At 32.4% G+C, this 20,753-nt stretch overlaps 1 protein-coding gene across 1 annotated transcript in view; it reads left to right on the top strand.

Moving 5' to 3' along the window:
- LOC132716538 (VWFA and cache domain-containing protein 1-like) overlaps nt 1-8,939 on the top strand; it is a 45,784-nt gene extending 36,845 nt beyond the window's left edge. Inside the window, exons 20-27 of the mRNA XM_060699833.1 lie at nt 459-558; nt 1,207-1,305; nt 1,810-1,962; nt 3,848-3,963; nt 4,382-4,498; nt 5,048-5,220; nt 5,729-5,956; nt 6,288-8,939. Coding sequence (XP_060555816.1) covers nt 459-558; nt 1,207-1,305; nt 1,810-1,962; nt 3,848-3,963; nt 4,382-4,498; nt 5,048-5,220; nt 5,729-5,956; nt 6,288-6,703 — 1,402 coding nt within the window. The 3' untranslated portion in view covers nt 6,704-8,939. The remainder of the gene's footprint in view (nt 1-458; nt 559-1,206; nt 1,306-1,809; nt 1,963-3,847; nt 3,964-4,381; nt 4,499-5,047; nt 5,221-5,728; nt 5,957-6,287) is intronic.
- The last annotated feature ends 11,814 nt before the right edge of the window (nt 8,940-20,753 follow it).

The following is a 20,753-nucleotide window of genomic DNA, read 5'->3' as shown; positions in this document are numbered from 1 at the left end:
TTTAGCAAGAGCTTGGTGAAAAAACGGGTGTGTCTTTTGTATGACATATGAGTTACAACAGTTTTGCACAAAGCTCTTTATATGTCCTCAGCTTACCATGTAGGACTTCAATATGGTTAGTTTTAGAGCCTTGAACATCATTTTCTTGTACTATAAATATTCATAGTACATGAGAATAACAGATGTTATGAATAATTTATGATTTGCAACAAAATTTTGTGTTTTATAAAATCTAGCTATGGGATGCTTATGCTAAAATATATGAGGATGAGGTATTTAACTTTTTATCTCATTACCAGATTTTGTAGAACTGTGTTCACATATGTAGTCAGGCTTTTTTATGTGTACATGCATATAGGAATATATGAGAAGCTAGAGCTCTGTGTAGTGCTCTGTTGTTAATTAAAAGGACAAGTTTTATAAATATATTTAATTTGCTGATGTGTTAATAATTTCAGATGTTTCTTGATTAATGATGATGGTTATATGATAGCACACCCGTCACTGGTAGAACCTGATGGTCACGGTCCAGTCGAAGAACAACATATAACGCATAAGGTATTACTTCTTCCGAAAATAATCTATGTGAAAGTATATGAGTTATTTTATTAAATTCACACTTTAAAGTGAGATATGTTCCATATTTAGTCAAAGAAATATATATTCTTTATACCTTATGGTGCATACTATAGTTTTCCATCATACTTCCATTGTGACTTAGGGGTTGCCTTAATGGGTTGAGGCATCAGTATTGCAGCCACTGTTTATCCATGCGTGATAGTAGGAGGCGACTTAATGGGTTGGAATAACAAAAGTCTATGCATCTCTAAGCTCCAGCAGGTGAGGTGGTTTTGACCAGTGGTATTGCTTTAAGTTTGTAACACTGAGGTTAGCCAAAAGCATCTTTTCTGTTTTGATGCCATATGACTTAAATTGTGTCGTGGGCCGTAAAACCTAACAAATTCAATATACTGGTCACATGTTACCACAATTGGTGCTAAATGACACTTATGTGTTTGATGTTACCTATATTCATGACAGCACAGAAATGAACTACCTTTTTGTCATATCTATCAATGCATAGAATTTGAACCAGAATTCTACTCCTCTGTTGGTTTCAAACGGTATGATATGACATATCTCACTGATATTTGATGATATCTTATAGAACAGCATAAGATAAAATGATATTCTTTGTTATTATAGGAGCCACTTGTTGCTAATGATATTCTCAACCACATACATTTTGTACACAAGAAGTTATGTAACCGATATAATGATAGGACTATACAGAGGTTTTACAAGGTACAGTACTGATATTTCTATTATACCTCAGACAAAGTTTTAGGGGGTATACTGGAGTCAAAGTTTTAGGGGGTATACTGGAGTCAAAGTTTAAGGGGGTATACTGGAGTCAATATTTTCACATATTACAAAATGTGTTTGGTTAGTTCAAGTGGAAGAGGGAAGGGGGGTGTTGTTTGACTTGGAAACACTTGCCCACTGCTGTGGGCTAAAATCCCTTCATTGACTTTGAACTCTTCAATGTATGTCAGCTTTCCAGCAAGCTTACAGAACATCAATGGAACATCAGCGGTTCTACTTGGGTTCCAGCTTTTGTCTGAAATAATACATGAAAGGGCACTTGAAAACCTCCTCTACCAGTAAAGGTAAAAATTGGCCCTATAAACTTGACATTGCGTAACTTGTAACCCAACAAAAAATTTTTGACTTATTATAACAAATTATGTGAAAAATAAGATATCATTTCAGATTAAATAATTGTGTGTATTTCTTATGTTATAATAGTTCAACACAAGTCTTGATGGAGTGCTAACTAACCTAGTCCACGGAGAACACTGCGCTAGGTACCAGATAGTGTCTGTACCGGGAACCAATATATTTCTTGGAATGATCAACCATACCTGTGACCTGGCAACAGCTTTTTGTCCTTGTAGTATGGTAAGTTATCAAAAAAATATATAGATTTGTTGATAAATGAATATAACTGAATATTTTGGACCACCAATCAAATTAATATTAACTTGGGTTCTCTTTTCTAACACTAGAAACATATCTTAAAATAGATTTATAGTACGTTTTATGGCAACCTTTTCATTATTAATTGGGCCAGAGTGGCCAAGTGGTAAAGAATGCTGACTTCAAACCACTTGCCCTTCAATACTGCTGGCTCGAATTACATCGTAGCCATCCAGCTGGCTTACAGAAGGCCATTGATTCTACTCGGATGTCTGTGCCTGAAATAATGCATCTGAGGACTCTTTATAAAAGTCAGCTGGAAAAACGGCCATATGACATTTACTGTGCCAAGTGTGTCACAGTGAGTTAAAACTATACAAATAAATTATCATTTTTAGCTCAACTATTCGAAGAATATGAGAGCTATTGTAGTCGCCCCGGCGTCGGCGTCAGCGTCCGCATCGGCGTCTGCGTTGGTTAAAGTTTTTTGTAAAGTCAAATATCTCAATTATTACTTGAGATATACAATTGAAACTTACAATACTTATTTATAGTAACAAGGTACATCTGATTGACAAGTTTGATAACTCTGCCTACAATATTGACAGAATTATGCCCCTTTTTAACTTAGAAATTTTGGTTAAAGTTTTTTGTAAAGTCAAATATCTCAATTATTGCTTGAGATATTCAATTGAAACTTACAATACTGATTTATAGTAACAAGGTACATCAGATTGACAAGTTGGATAACTCTGCCTACAATATTGACAGAATTATGCCCCTTTTTAACTTAGAAATTTTGGTTAAAGTTTTTTGTAAAGTCAAATATCTCAATTATTGCTTGAGATATTCAATTGAAACTTACAATACTTATTTATAGTAACAAGGTACATCAGATTGACAAGTTGGATAACTCTGCCTACAATATTGACAGAATTATGCCCCTTTGGAACTTGGAAATTTTGGTTAAAGTTTTTTTGTAAAGTCAAATATCTCAATTATTGCTTGAGATATTCAATTGAAATTTAAAATACTTTTTTATAGTAACAATGTACATCAGTTTGCAAAATTGCATAACTCTGACTGCAATATTTGCAGAATTATTTGCCCCTTTGAAACTTAGAAATTTTGGTTAAAGGTCTTCAAAGATATTTACTTGAAACTTTACACATGCACTTAGGGTCATAATTGGAGGGTCATAATTGTATGTCACTGACCAAGTTCCATAACTCTATCTTGCATTAAGGCTGATTCATATCCCCTTTTCTACTTAGTCTCTTGGTTAATGTTTACATGCAAGTTTTACATATCTCAATAACTATTAAAGATATTTATTTAAAACTTCACATATGCATTTAGGGTCATAATTGTAGGCCACTGACAAAGATCCATAGTTCTATCTTGCATTTAGGCTGATTTTTCTGCCCTTTTTCAACTTAGAAATTCATGGTAAAGTTTTGCTTGTAAGCTGTTATCTCAATAACTACTGATGGGTTTGTGCCTTTTTTGGGACAATTTTATGCATTCATAATAATAAAGCAGTGATTTACTTGATAAAACATCTTAATAACAAGCGTTTGTACCTTTTCTGTCAAATTTATGTATTCATAGGTAATTAGTATTATTATACTCAATAAAACACCCTTGTGACATTACCTTCCGAATAGTCAAGCCAATACTGTATAATTAGACTCTCTCTAAGGCCTATAACATGAATTTATAAAAAAAAAATTAGCTCTTTTGTGAACTTAAAAAATTTAAAATTATCAAGGCTCTTTTACTATCAAGCACTTAGAATAGTCGAGCGTGCTGTCCTACCGACAGCTCTTGTTATGTTAATTGGAACTTCTTAACCATTTATTTGCAGCTTGACCGTTTATGTCTGAACTGTAACAGGATGGGCCAAGTGGAATGTGAATGTCCATGTGAGTGCCCTCTAGCCATGGACTTCTGTACTGGGGATCTTCTAAAATCTGAGGATATGTAAGTAAACTTTGATTTCCCCAAACAAGATATTGGTCCAGATCAGCCCATTTACTTTGAGTGGTGCTTATTTTAGTCCTAAATATATGTAAATGTCTTTTTCAGGAACAAAGTTAAATTGGTTTCCCACAAAAATTTGTCATGACATATTTGTTTATTTTAAAATTCTAAATACATTGTATCAGAATTGCTACTAAATTCTGTCACACAAGTAAACCAATTAACTAGTTAACGAGTTCAACATTGAAAAATTGACATATTTATACTGGGTTTATTACTTATCATATTTAAGCGTGTTGATATAAGCTTAATTACAATTGTTTGCTTCTAAATAAAAAAGTTTGTATAACCAACATATAGTGCCAATTGTTTAACTATTTTAGAGGTTTCAAAACTTAACATTACTTTATCTTAAAAGGAACCCAAGTTGTCCTAGATTCCCGGAGAAGGAAAGAATACCTCGAATAGATTCAGATATGACCAATGGTCTCAGTCAATGTAACAATGTCAAATGTGAAAGTAAAACAACACAAATGTAAGTTTTATATAGATTGTCTTATGTGCATTTTTTGCATGAAAATGTTTTGATATATGAACTCTAAATAAGCCGGTGAAATATCATTTCTATTTAAATTTAACTTTCTGGTTGCGAGCATATTTTATAAAGGACAATTACTATTGTGATATTTTTAAATATGATATAGTGATTTTAGATATTTTTGCTTGGTTTGAATGATATTTTATGAATGAAAGAGAATATACAAAGTCATGCATTGTGTGGTGAAATGATAAAAATTCTGATTAAGTTGGAATTTATACTTAAGCAGACAAGTTTTTCAGAAAAAGTGTATTGCAAAAGACTTTCATTTTCCTTTTAACATATATTTATTATAGCATTTTATTGCTTTAAGAGATATTTATACATCTCTAACAGTTAACAGTGTAGGCAGAATAAAAAATATCTTCTTTAGACAAATATAAGTTAATGAATTACGACATTTTGTGCGAAACATTAAAAATAAAATTTTGTCCACAACAGTGCGACAAATTACTTGAAACTAATTGTACCATTTTAACTATACAGGGATTGTTTGGGAGTGATAGGTTGTGAGTGGTGTCAGGCTAAAGGTTTGAACTCCTATGATAAAGATGGCATGGAGGTACATAAACCATTACCCCACCCATTTTGCTCTAGTCAAGCCGCCTGTTTTGGAGGGGTAGTCGGCGCACCAAATCCCTATGGTGACAGAGCAGTGTGTAAGTATGATATAATGAAAATTCAACCTGCTTAATTTGTCAAATGGTTTTTACCTTGCTTTGATATTGGAACTATCCAATGATGTGTGAAGAGGTTTCATCATCAAAACTCTTCAAATAGAGCAACTTGTATAGTCATAGGCTTGACTGTACAGACTGTATAGCTGCTAGCATAAAGAAATATATTTCAGAAAAGCAGAAAAAAGATAATATTTGCTTCTGAGAAAGTGAGTGCTTCACACAATATGACATTTATTTGTTTTGATTGTTATTTCTTTACATTTCCACAAATATTGTATTGTGTGGGAGAGGGGTGGGGCAGGATTACGTTGTCCATACCTTTCTTTATTTTGCAGCATGAAATATAAGTAAATTTTAATAAACGTGTAAGTTTACCATGTTAAGATAATTCAAGACAAAGAATATTTTGTAATGTTTACTATGTTTATTTATTAATTGTTAAAGTTTATGAAGACAATTTTCCACATGATTTATTATTACATTACAGTACCAATAGATGGAGATGACGAGGCCGGCACAAAGAGTGCTCCAGTTGGACCAGTAGCAGGGGGAATTATGGGATGTTTCCTAATTCTAGCTCTAGGGGTATACTGTTACCGTCATCGTGTTCATCGAAACTCGCTACAATATATCAGTACTCTACCAGAGAACCAGAATCGACATTCGCAGTTCTACGAGACCGAAGATCTGGATCAGATTGAAGACAATGGAAATGGTACGATGAAATTTTTGTCTTATTGGACTAGAGCGATATTAAATATATTATTATTCATTTAATGATTAAGTTTTAAATGTATAAAAAATGATAAAAGTGCAACATATGTTTTTTAAATAAAAAAGAATTGTCTTTTGGATAAATTATTTTTTGTTCCGACAATGTTTTATTTTATATTAATACACCCTTTTCAACATATTGACATGATATAAGTTCTCATGTAAAACATTATGAAATGAAAGGTAAATAAACTTATAAACATGTATATATAACATACAGTTTTGGTAATCACAGTATCAATAAGTTTAAGATTATATTGATTTATTTGTAGGTCATACAAACTTTGTATTGGCAACATTTGAGAACCCAGCCAGTATATCCCCGTACCGTGTTAACACGTCATACAGACGTCCAGCTGGCGGTGATAGTGACCATGGTTACAGTACAATGACGCCGCATGACGACAGTGAACATGCTAGTTTACCGTGTCTCGAACCTCTCATTGTCGGAAAAGACCGTTATAAACCAGGAATTCATTCCTCAACAAAAACACCAACAATACCACCGCCACCCAGTGTGGCAAGTAGGCGGAGTCGAAGTCCGACCCCACCCCAAACTAGACTTTCTGGATATCAACCAATCATAGAACAGGTTGATCCATCACAAACAATAATTGACACAAGTATTCAGGACAACCCTCATAGTGTTTTAGCAAATGTGCAGGTCCACATGGTGGATTCTCATTAAACTGCATATTACAAACAAGGTTGTCTTGTTCTTAATTAAGCCAGTTATGTGCTAAAGTGGAGAGTGTTATTAACTAAATGTTCCAGAGTTTTAAACTGGAGAATTATTAGAGTTTAGTCATGGACATGAAAATAAATTCAGGGCATTCTAGATGTAGAGTTTTGTTTATGACAGAAGATGGGCATCTTTGCTGCTTGACAAGGATGCTCGTAAATGGTGCGGAACTTCGGACAGAACGAGATGGTATTCACAAGTATTGTAGTTCTAGGATCGTAAAACTTTGCTTCAGTCTTGAGAATGAATCCTAGAGATACTGTGAGGGCACGTTGATAAGTCAATTTCAGGGAAATAGATTTAGTGAATAGTTCATGGTAAAGGAAAGGATGTTTAAATTTTTTGCCATATTATAGTTTATTAGTTAAGTCTGTTTAAAGGCTAATTCTGCCATACTGTGTGTCGTCACAATAAGTTACATGATCAAATCATGGTAAGACTTTAGTGATGGGGGTAAAGGTACACAGATATACAAGAACTTTACTTTCTTATTGGAAGTGGAACAAATATTTATGACTACAAATATTGAACAAACAAGTTTAAGAATCTCTAGTGGAATTGGAATAGTTTTGCAAAAAGTGTTTCAACAAAAAAAATAAACGAGTATTTTGAACAATTTCTTAACAATTTTCTTTTTTGAAATAGACGATAGAAATTTTAAGTGTTATCTAATATTGTTTGTTATGAATAAAGATGCAAAGGTACATAAGTAATGTTCAATATTGAGAAATAGAAATTTTCTGTGTACTGTAACCATGTATACAGCTTGCCAGTATGTGAATGATTATTTTTTATGAATTACCGAAAAATTAACTCTAAAGCCAGTAAAATATAACCAGTAATGCATTCATGTAAATAATCTCATTTTTGTTGAAAAAAAAACCAAACAGGGTATACAAGAGAACATTTCAGGTTTGAAAAAATATCATATATTATTATTATTATTTCTAGCCAGTCTCTTATGTAAAGAGAATGAATGATTTAGTATTTATTGATATACAGTATAACCTCCGTATTGCAATGATCTCTGGGAGACAACCAAATTTGTAGTTGCTCTAGAAGGGTAGTTGCTCTAAAGAGGTGAAATTTATTATGAATTATTACTTTTGAAAAGTATTGATAGAGAGGTTTTAAAGAGGTTATTGCTGTACAGAGGTTTACATTACACTATATTATAATATTGTATAGACTTGTTGCCATGTTTCGTTACCTTCATATCGAGGGTTTAGAGCAAAACTGGTATATATGCCTCTATTTCTATATAAAGATGGACCAGTTTCGCTCTCAGCCCCAAGTATAGCAACTGGGCTGACTGCAAATATGTTATATGTAACAGCTTTTCAGACTTCTTTTCCTTGCTTTTCACAAACCGGTCATGTTAATGAAACCTGACTTTTGTTAACTCTTATATAGAGATAAAGAAAATAGAAAAAAATATAGACTGGTTAAGCACTAATTTAGTGATAATGTGGAAAAGTCTTTAATACTAGTAGTTGCAATACAATTCTTATGCTTGAATTTGGACATTAAAGTAAATAAATAGATTTTAATCTATGTTGTGCTTGTTTTAAAATGCATTCTTTCTTACAACGTTGGATATATTTGTTATATATATATTACAATTGAAATCTGAGCTAATTTTGATGCTAATTTCTGTAATAACTTGTTAATACTTTTCATTAACTTGTAATATAGAGAGGCCAGCCTACAGGTCTTATAGTCAGGTCAGTCAGACCAGACAAATCTTACAAGACAGTGGCTGCTTAATACCTGTATTAATATTTTTACATTAGGTTTTTATGATGAACATAGTAGTTAGACTATGCAGGTGGAGACACATTTTTCATTCTTATGTGTCTCTTATGTGTGTCAGATATAGATGATGAAGTTCAGCTATTTTCAATAGAAATTTGTCTGTTACTGTATTACTGTGTACAGAACACAGTTTTAAACTTTTAGATAAAGTTTTGCCATTTTCTAAATATTTCTTTTTTTAGATATATGAGCTATATAATAAACAATAATATACAATAATTAGCTCGTAATTTTATCAGAAACATGTTATGACTTTGTTTTTTTGTATATTATAGATATGTATATGTTTGGTCAACATGATTACCTCTGTATTTTTGTACATTTTTTTTTAATGTTTTTATCATTACCTGTACACATATGAGCCGTGTCATGACAAAACCAACATAATGGGTTTGCGACCAGCATGGATCCAGACCAGCCTGCGCATCCGCGCAGTCTGATCAGGATCCATGCTGTTCGCTATCAGTTTCTCTACTTGTAATAGAGTTGGTAAGCGAACAGCATGGATCCTGATCAGACTGCGCAGATGCGCAGGCTGGTCTGTATCCATGCTGGTCGCAAACCCATTATGTTGGTTTTGTCGTGACACGGCTCATATGTACTTTGTTTTGATCATTTATTTTATGTTAAACATCATGAAAGACATTTTTTTAGCTCCTGAAATGCAAGATATGTTTTAAGTTGCTGGTTGACATCATAATTTTTTATTGTGATGAGAAATATTATATTTGTTTGTTTAATAAAAATATGATTTATATCTCATTCAGAAGATGAGATATCAGTCATTTTCACTGGCATATAAGCAAGAGGTATGAGTTTCGTTCTGACTGACATGTTTTCTATATTAAAATAATACCATTAAATAAAGAGGTTTTTAAGAGGGTTTGATATAAAATATATCTCATCGGTAAAAAAAGTTTTGTGTTGATTTATTATCAGATACAAATAGGTGTACACACTGTCATCATGGGTGGTTATAGGGACTGACTTGGGGGTTATGGCATGAGTCATGGTGCTGTAGGTTTTAACCTAAATGTTTGTTACCCTTTGAATGATAAAATTGATTTTTATAAAGAAAAACTGGTCTGTAACGGTAAATATCTTTGTTATTAAAAGTGCATGAGTTACATTCTTTCAGTTTGAATCATTGTCTGGAGGGATGTAAATTAAGAGTAAATCTATTTTTCAGAAGTGCTTGGTCATAATAAAATGTTCGGATAACCTAAGGTGTCTTCTTCTTGAAAAAGCAAGGGTTATGGTGTTTTTTTATCACATCAGATTAGTAAATATAACTTTTTAAGTTGCATTTTATCTTTTTCAATACATACAGGGGCAGTTATTTTATTTAACTATTTTAGCTTTCTGAATAAATCATTTGCCTCCTTTTCTCCAGCACATTTTAGCTGTCAAATACTTGATTGATATTTCTTTATACTGCAACTTTATTCACAAGTGAACTACACTTGATTCACCAGTGAACTAAATTTGATTCATCAGTGAACTAAAATTGATTCACAAGTGAACTAAACTTCATTCACTAGTGAACTAAACTTGATTCACTTGTGAATTAAACTTGATTCACCAGTGAACTACATGTATAACTAGAAAGATGTGATTTAAATGTGGTGCTTTTATCATTATTAGTTGCCATAGTTACTTGCTGCCTTAAAACATAATAATTATGAGTAACATCAATTTCTGAGCATATTGTTAGGGTTTTAAGCTAAGATATTCTACATTTTCCTCCTTTTAAACATAGTACAGAGAGAATACAGTTGTGCATGTTTGTAAAAAGTAGTAAAACCTGTGCTAAAAATCAACTGATAATAAAGACCAACTCTTAACAAAGACCACATTTAGAAATCCTGTCATCTGAAACCCAAGTAATGATAATAGCAAGGTGATTCTAATTAAACAACCATCTGTCAACATAGATATATGTAGCACTTCCCATTTTCTGGAAGGTAGTTTTGATTGACATAATTGAACATTATTTTATGGTGACCATCAGGGGAGGTAACTAAGGTTTTGTTGGTTTGTTGATTTTACTTGGATGGGGGAAGCCACTTAATAGTTGTACTTTTAACCTTTATGTACATGGTCAGTTTGTGTGTTTCTCGTAATTTCACTTGAAATGAAGCTTTACAACCTGTTATTAGATTTGAATAATAGAATTCATTGTGATAGCTCTGTTTTGTAATAAAGGTGTTCCTGTCAAGTCTATAACCATTTTTATTTTCAAAGAGTAATTATTTAAATATTGTGATATAAGACAGGTATAGGACTTTGAGACCTAGACAGGGTTATTTTATTGTTTGCATAAATTATCTAAGGCTGTTTTCCATGGTAGTGCCCTTGGCAAAAACACATATGCTATCATTATACTGCCAGGCTAGCCTGAACATTATGTAGCCTGACCAAGCCTGTTAGTTGCTCAGATTTATTATTTCCATACTTGAATTCCCTGGAAATCAGCAGTGAAATTGTCTAAATGCAATGGAAGACAAGTCCATTTTAACAAAACCCAAGGTGGAGAGGGATTAAAATATAACGTATGTGTATCAAGGTGTGGCCATTTTTAACAGAATTCAGCAAAGCTGATGCCTTATTCAATAGTGCTAACTTTTTATATTTCTTATATTTCTCTTCTTTTTTTTCTACATTTCTATAAACTTTTGCAATAAATATTGTTATGTCTATGCATTGAATTTTATTTGCCTGTATTATGTGTGATGTAAAATTGTATAGAAATTGCTTCTTTGTCTGTCTTACTGCCACTGCAAGAAATTATTATCAAATCTTTGTAGTTAAATGCACTTTATTTCTAACAATTACAATATTTTGGTGTATTGTCACCATATTTATGTGTGATAGCACCAAAGTTTGGTTTAATGTCACCCTATTTAGGTAAAACATTATCAAATGTAAGTGTAATGTTACCAAATTTATGTGTAACATCACCAATTTTAGGTGTTATGTCACCAAAATTATTTTTAATGTCACCTGAATGAAATCATTTTATTCCAGTATATTTTCATTCAATATAAGCAATTTTACCACGAAACCCCTTTAGATTAACAATTGACTGTCCCAAATTCAAGGCCGGACTGTTAATTACTTAAATTCAGGGGAGGAAATGGGTGTTTTCTAATTTTGTGCCAATTTAAATTTGCTATAATAGAATGAAATAATAATTGTAGAACAGAAATGTTAATTTAGTTTTGAAAGCAATAATTACATGTTATAGTTAGTGACCTCATTAAACTGTTGTAAATTTTACTATGTATTTTTTTTTTTATTATGTTTACATAGCGATAAAATGAAGTCCCTGATTTATAATATTATTATTTCACAACACACACAATTGTCTTAACATGACTAATTACTTTAACATTTTTTTCCCTCATGAAATTTTGCCAGTTGCCAAAATCACTTTTAGCCCCACCCATTTATGTCATGTGACTTTCTATAGTATTTTGAATTCAGATATGTTATTAAAAACTAATTACCATAATTATGTGCAAATTTGGTTTGTTTTTGGAAAATATCTTTTGTCTCTTTTTTGCTTTGAATACTTTAGATACCGGGTAATTATTAATTTCATCACATTGATATTTGTTTGTTGGTTCAAATACTACAAAAATACATAAATATGGGCACTATTTTAGTTCTGCTGGAAAAAATGCCTTTTGTTCTTCCTTCTAAGACTTTATTTTATTTGAATGATAAAAAGACGTTTTGTGTCTATCTGTTGGAAAAAAATCCCAGTTCATTTGTTAATTTACTTGTATCTAATTTTAATGTTCATTAAATGATAACTGTGGGCCACATTTGTTGGTTGAATATGATTTTAAGTATTTATGTTATTTTTTGTGTGTCTTTTACATTATTATCATTTCATTTTGTATGATACAATTTAGATTTTTATGATATTTATAACATACAGAACACTTTTTTTGTTTGTTTAATAATTATGCTGTTCATAAAATATAATAATTGGTACTTGAATTGGGTACCAGTTAAATGTGAAATAAAGAAATGAAAACCTGAGCATTCTGTTTTTGTATTAACAATACTGATATTTCATAGGCGTGTCTAACAAGAGCTCTCTTGAAAATGTAAGTTCTTTCTGCCATTGGCCATCTGCCACTGGAGCATTTCTGAAACAAAAGGGGGAAATGTGAATGTGAAGCTATGTGTTTGTACGGTTGCTCTGGAGCCTTCTGAAACAAAAGGTATAACTCCAGAGCTATGTGATGTGGTTGCGTTGTACTGACACTCTTTGATAGTGTTACATTACTTGGTGTGGCTTCTATTTGCAATTCTGCGTTATTTATCACATGACATTCTGAATCACTGAACAGAATTGACAACGTGACAATATTCTAAAGCATTTAACAGAAATTTAAAGCGTAATTTATCACATGACATTCAGAGCTTGAATGCGTAATTGATCAGGTGACAGTACTCTGACTTCATAGCGAAATTTATCCGTGATGTCTCTAATGTACGCGATTGTAATGTTCAATACGATAAAATGTAACATGGCTTTAGTGTTAAATTAAACAGCGCTTTAACAAGCCATTTATATGTTATACTTAATCAAAGATGCAGCAAAAATGTATACATCCTTTGTAGTTTTAGAGTAGTAGCCATGTTTTTTTTAATATTGTATAACTACAGCTTTAGAACCTAGTAACTGAATATCAGGTTCTAGAAATTACAAAAAAAAATGTAATACGTTTAAAATTAATTTTCTCCTAAAGTCACTATTTGTATGCAAGGTTTTCTTACTAAAGCTGTTTAAATATAGATAATAATAACAGCTGCTAATATGTGCCAAAAAACGAAGCATTCCATAAAAGACGACGCCGCTCACCGGCGTCATTAATTATGCCTCCAATATAGGTACAGTAATGTTCACTACATTTCATATCGAACATTACTGAATTATTCCGATGACATACTATGTGTTTGTTAATGTTTTGAGTGATTTTGTCTTTGGAGCAAATATTCCACGACTTACTATTTTTTTTAATGTAGATAGGTATATATAATTCAAATGCGTAAATACAGATGAGGCACTTTTGATGAGTATAATCTAAATCGGTTTCAAAGGCTAAAAACGTTTCACCAGAACAGAATAGAACAGACATTTCTTTATAGTAAGTTCATCACCATATTACATATACAAATACAACATAAAATACATTAATGACACATGACATGAACGTACATAACTGAATAAATAATGGTTTAAGAAATGTAAGAATGTTTAATGAGACAGGAAATTACTTAAAACATACTGTATGCTCAAGAATTTGTCTATCTTTACCTAACATTATCTAATTCAGCTACAATATATTTTGTTTTATATTTAAAAAAATCGGTAATGCCTATCAATAGAATACCGCAGTTTTGATAAAAATAGCGGTTGTGACAAATGAAGGGGAATAACTTATGTAACTTATGTAACAAATATTTTAGCATTTACTTCTCTTTAATCATTCTATTTGAAAATAAGCACTGTTACACGACAGATGGAGTTCTTATGACGACTTGTCCATAAATGTTACGGAGTTCTTGGAAAACGTTACAGATCTCGTCGGATACCGAAGAAACACTCGTGAAAAATGGTAATTTTCATCTTTACAAAGGGAGTTTGTAATGCTAAATTAAACAACTTTATGCCCTATTTTTCAAATGTCAGAGAGTTCTTATGAGGGAGCTATTCATCACCTAGTCGGTGGTTCTCCTCCGGTGCCCGTTTCTGCCTGAAATAATGCAGCCTTTTTTTAAGGAAAGGCATAATAACCGTTGCCGTATTTAGACTGTAAATGTTTTACATTACATGAGACTGTAAAGTGAAAATTATCGCCGAAATGCGATATTGAGACATAAAACAGAACGATTATTGGGACATTGAATATCAAATATTAATTCCACTTAACATGTAAATTATATCTTGAATTCCCTTTTTACTTTTTCAAAAATCTTAGTACATCTTTCTCAAGTTTGATTTTATAAAAATACTTTGGCTTATCTGGAGGCATGCTGCTTTAAATGACTGTCTTTGATACAGAGTCATATCTACATTGTATACTTGTATTGGTTCTGCTGGATAACAAAGAAACGTCGCTGAACATGGGCAATTTGTTGATGCTCAAATTTGATGCTACACGCATTGTTTAAGACCGAATCCGGTATTATATACCCAAACCCTTCAGCATTTACCTTCGAGGGCAAAAAAAGTACCATATCATTGAATTATTGCTAGCAGTTTTGTTTTAGAGCTAACAACACGCCTGAGATCAGATGTAGCATTTATGGTGATAAGACATTTATGGTGATAAACATTTATGCTGAAATCGTGATTCACGATATGTCATTCATTTAAACAAAGGATGAAAATTAAACCATTTAATTGGCATTACTTAATCCAATATATTTATTGAAATCATGCCTGATACTGTACATATGACAATGTCAGCATCTTTTTTTGAAGAATACATACATGTTTTGAAGGAAAAAAAATCTTAAGTCAGATGAGTAATTCAAAGCTCACCCCCGTTAAGTGTACACCATGTAGAACATTTTGCACTCCGATGTCCTTGCTGTGAAAATATGGAATACAACTTGAAAATAGTAATTTCCTTATTTGTATTTTTAGACCACTACATGTACTCATGTCATGAAACAGTGATTCTATGTTTGGTACGTGTTACAGTAAGACGGTATTATTAATTAAGTAAAAACAATTAAAGGCCCATTATGCCTCAGAAATGCTATCATATTTATTTCACAAAATGTTTTTATTTTTGATATCTTGTTACAGTTTTGAAAAGAACTTGATTTGCCACCCAGATGAACTTTTTTTTTACTTTTCTTGCTCTGTTGGCAAGAGTATGATCATAGTGAATGAGTATTTTGTACGGAATTTAAAAAAAACTACTTTGTTAACATTTTGCTACCAGCGCAACTTTCTTCAGTTGTTAAACACCTAATATGCTCTAAATCCATTTTTTAAACCATTATTAAACACATGTTTGACATTCTTAAGAATTGAAATAAAATGGATTTTTGACACATAATGCGCCTTTGTTAATTTTTTTTCAACAAGTATATCTTCTACATATTTCGAAGTTTATATTTTCTATCTCTTATTCCATGCTTGTCTAACATTAAATGAAAGCGCTCGTAAGGGAGCTGCTTTATCCACCAATTATATCAGTAGTTCACAATGCCATTTATGGCACGTGTAGAGTTACCCATGCTCTGAAAGTCGATTTGCACAAAATTCACGCGCTTTTACATGGTCGGTATAAAAAAACAATGGAAAAATACTATTCACAATGCAATTTTGTTTTTATGCACATAATGTTTTTCGACGCAAAGCATGCATTTACAAAAATTGCACAACATATTCTAATAATCTGACGAACTTGTAAATTTTGTACATTCTACGGAAACCGTGTATTTGTGTAATTACTGGGTCTTTCAAATAGAAATACTCTGGTTATTAATCGCATTTTGAAGGTGAATTCATGCGTTTTTTATATAGAAAGTATATTTTTGTAAAATGTCTGTAAAGATAGAATCCTCAATGATTGAAAGTGAAATGACACTGCCTTGTCATGCAACATCATGTTAGAAGAACTAGAATGAATTCGCTTTTGGCATTGCGATGTCGCCGCACAGCAACAGGACGATGCGACTTAATTTTGGCGGGAATAGTTTTTACTCTAATATAACCTGATCTATTCAATGCAAAGTAATTTGAATCAAATACATTCGATTCAATATATCACATGTTTCTTTTGCTGTAGGCAAAGTTGAGATCTGTTTATTAGAATACTTTCCTCGTGTATAAATCTCCACACGGCTCTAATCTGTCCAGTTCGAATTATCAGATGAGTGAATTTCACTACCGTCAATTTGCGTGGTTAAGTCTATTATTATTTTTAGGGGGTGTCGAACGTATAGAGAGAGGTACGATACTTTTTAAGCGAGGTGAAAAGGTACGATACGGAGTAATGGAGGATTTTAGCATGTTAACACCCGTCAGCGTGGGTATATTTTATAAAATTGCTAGAGTCATTTACTATCAAATCGCAAATTTTACGTGGATCATGTGGGCTCTGACCTACACATATTATCTCAAAATCATAGTAAAAAAGATGTTGAAGGTAAATTGGCTGTAACTGATTTTGTGTCGGTGAAAAAATGATAAGATGAGATCCCATACCGTGAATGTAAGTTCTACTTGCAACTTATCTAAATACTCATTATAGCGTTGCATAGCAAATGCTTTTGTGCAAAGATATTTATTGACGTCTTGTTGTCCGAAAATTAATCTGTACGATGAGTTTTGGTACGATAAGATTACTGTGCGCTGCAAAAGGTTCGAAAATTTTGGTAGTTGTAATTATTACTTAAAACCGTTATCAATCTTCTTTAATTGATCTTTAATAGGATCATGCTGAACAGTTCCGGTGTTCTCACCGTTTCTTCTTGTGGCTGACGTCATTTACCTTGCTTATACTTATAAATACTCAAATAATTTGTCACCTTTATTTCAAGATTTAACTTCCCTTTGATGTTTAAAGTTTGTTATAAGATTTTTATTCACCCTGTAGACTTTCTGTTCTTTTTTTCACATCTGAAGTAAATGACTTCAAATTGTATGCAGTTTATCGAAAACGCGAAACAGAATTTTCATTTAATTCCCATTGTCTGAAACTTGAACATTTTCTTTGCATTGAATAGGTAAACTATTTATCATAACTGAATTTTTATCCTTCTTCACTTAAATGTTTTATTCCAATAAAATGTTTCTGATTCCATGAACTTAAGAAAGGAGTTCTGAGGCAGTTAGAAAAAAAGAAAACGTCAATGGGAGTGCAATGTACTATCTAGAATGCGTTACAAGGTTGCAGAAAGACAGATTTTGCCGTTGTTAGTTTTAGGATAAAACCAATGGCGTGCAAAAGAAAGAATTTGATAGTTTATATAATTTCATTTTGGATTTGAACAAACATCCAAGGCAATAGTGAACTTAAGAGCTATAATGTGTATATCCATTCGGATAGTTTGCAGTTCTGATGTACAATTTCGTTGTGCTAAAATTCGACTGTGTTTCGTATATATTGTTACTAAATTTGAATACTATATATGTTAATTTTGCTAACTATGTACTTTATTGTTTAATAGAATAATATATGTAAAGCCTCTTGTTGGGGTTTATATCAGCACACACACACACACAGAAAACACATGTCGGTTTAGTGTTTCATCGTTTCAGAGCGGGAAGACTTTTTCTCCAGTATGAACTGTCCTAAAGTTTAAATGTGTCTATTTCGAGTGCTATATAATATTTTGGAGTGCTATATAATATTTTGGAGTGCTATATAATATTTTGAGGTGTTATATAACCATACGCATATGCTATAGGTAATTGTTCATTATTTTCACCATATATCGGTAACTAATTGCTAATGCCCAGAGAACAGACATCAGTCGGTCATGCATAACACTCATCGTAAGGGGCAAATGTTTTGCGTACAGTTAGTTTATCGAACCAATTATCATGCGTACAGTAAGAAATACGGAAATATTGTGAGATATTTGCGAATAATTCTTGACGTTCTTTTTTCGTGATTTTATAGTTTTGCTTTTTAGTTAACACGTTAATTAGTGCTTTTACTAATCAAGTATCTGTTTCAATATATTTGTTATTGTATTCTTTTAAAATGTTTGTCAGGTTGCTGGTGGCATTTGAAGAAACAAATAACCTCAATAGCTTTCTCCTTACCATGAAATATATTCTTCATGTGTATCATACTTTGGGGACCTTTCTCTTGAAAATGTGTCAGACTTAAATCATGTACATAATTATATACATGCATATTTCGTTAACTGGAGTGCAGGTATTAGTTACCTGCGCTCCAGAGCATGTCCATTGATTGGCTCATTTTATCTGGAACGGCAAAGAATGGGATAGCGATAGAAATATCATATTCAGATGATCGTTCATTGATTACTTTTTTCTGGGGTTTCATGTTGTGATAACAGGGAACGTGTTTTTACTTTTGCCTATGATAGAAATCTTTCTCATACACAAGTATACACTTAACAAGTCTTTTAAGTGTGCATGCATAAATGGTCTCATAGGTGTATCAATATTTGCCCGATCATGCTGAAATTTTCAATAAATACAGAAAACAGACAGGTTATTTTTTTATTTGTTTTTTTTTTCATTCAAGATAAATTTTAAGATGTATTTCTAAATAATCTGAGTGCGTGTCGAAAGTCGATGTTGCAAAATGATGTTCTTAAACCGTGTGTGCCACTCTGACTGTGTATTACAGCCTTGGAGCGTCGTCGCATCAATGTAACATACCGTTGGAGATAATTTTGGGGTCGATGAGGAATGTTATAAACGCTACCAGTTACTCTGTTATGAAGATAAGCCTTCATAAGCCTTGTTATTACATTGCGGTGAACACCATGCGTTGCGCAACCTCCAAATGATATAAACATGTAATAAGTAAAAAACAAATATGCAATTATGTTCGTCTTTGGTAGGAACTGAATTTAAATGATTTTCAGCTTTAACAATGCAATGCAATGGATTTTAAATAATTATATAAACAAATTATTTTTTACCAATCTCTGCTTGGTGTACTCCAGCGTAGACCGATCCTAGGGCTATGCCACGCTGTTGAATAGATAATGTACCCATATGTTATGTTTTTCTGATATGTGGATCTCTGTTGTATTCGAGAATATCATGTGCAATTTTCTTTCACGCACTCAAACACTTTTTTCGTGCAGTGTGTGAATTTTGTACGTTCACGGTTGAACGCGCCGCATAATTAAATTTGACAAGTTTGAGCACGGGAAAAGTGTGGAAATGCAGCCGATAGTCGGAACACAAAATTTTGTAAAGAAATATTGATGAACAAAAAAGTTATAAGGACATAAAAGGTGCACACTTATAAGATTTGTTAAGTGTATAGCCTGCTCCGCGTGCACTTTATTATTCGAACAAAATGTACAACATGCAACAAATATATGAAGCAAACCGGCTCTTACCCACGTTATTTTTCACGTACCCTTTCACATTGCTTAAGAATTATCGTACCTCTATGCATTCGACACCCCCTTGTTCAATAATGAAAAGGTCCGAGAATCGAATTTTTTCCCGTTCCGCTTCACACATTTCAGATCACGTGACCATTTGAGTGTTTATCAACAGCCAACATTATTTTTGGAGGGAAAGTCGTACCGAGAAGATGGAAGGACTGGTGTTCCCTGATAGGAAAGTAAGTTTGTTGATTTTTACGAATTGTGTCGATTAAATTCTTAATTTATTTTCCAGCTACCGGCCTGTGTTGTGTACCTGCTTATTTTTACAGCCAGGTACGTACATTTGCACGTAGAAATGATGTGCTATTTTTAGCTGTTAGTGTTCATTTATTATGATGCATATGTTATTTTACTTGATCAAAGCGGTTTGAGAAGTCGATTTAGATCAAGCTGGCTAATCGCGCGACGTTCTATACATCGGCGGTTTTTGTTTATAAAATATCTCCCGCGTGCTGACGTATATACATGTACGAATTTGGTGCATAGATCTCTCTATATATAGAGATATATTTCCTACCACTCTTTACTAACAAATATATTTTTGTGTAATTTGTGCATATACACAGTATGTTGATGTTGAAAAGGGTTTATGATAGTCTAAAAAATGTTTTAAAATATAATTTTTGCGTTGTTAGTGATAGTAGTAAAGTAATTTAGTGATATGTATAGTGGTACTGAATTGTTGTTTTTCAGGGTATTTCCTGCCAAAATGTTTATAGTATTAGTGTTATTTTAGTTGATATGTTATGAAATTAGAAATTGGGCTGTGCTCGTCCAATTGTTTTAAAATGCGATTCTGCCTGGCTTCGCAATGCGTTTACTCGCGATTTTAAATGTGCCGAAATTGCATAATACCTATTTAATAACTCTAATTTAAATTATCACACCCACCTATAAAATAACCCTAATGTGCTCCCCTTTTGTCCCTTCCTTTATAAAATGTTAAAATGTTTATAGATTTCTTTTATGTATAAAATTATGTTAGTTTAGTTGATAGGAATGTGTTCATGCTGGTCATGCGAGTCTGGTCAGT

Source organism: Ruditapes philippinarum, unplaced genomic scaffold (assembly GCF_026571515.1).
Source record: "Ruditapes philippinarum isolate M1 unplaced genomic scaffold, ASM2657151v2 ctg5417_1_1_1_1, whole genome shotgun sequence".
Classification (NCBI taxonomy): domain Eukaryota; kingdom Metazoa; phylum Mollusca; class Bivalvia; order Venerida; family Veneridae; genus Ruditapes; species Ruditapes philippinarum.
The sequence above is the reverse complement of the archived record's forward strand: the minus strand, read 5'-3'. Positions and strand labels throughout refer to the sequence as shown.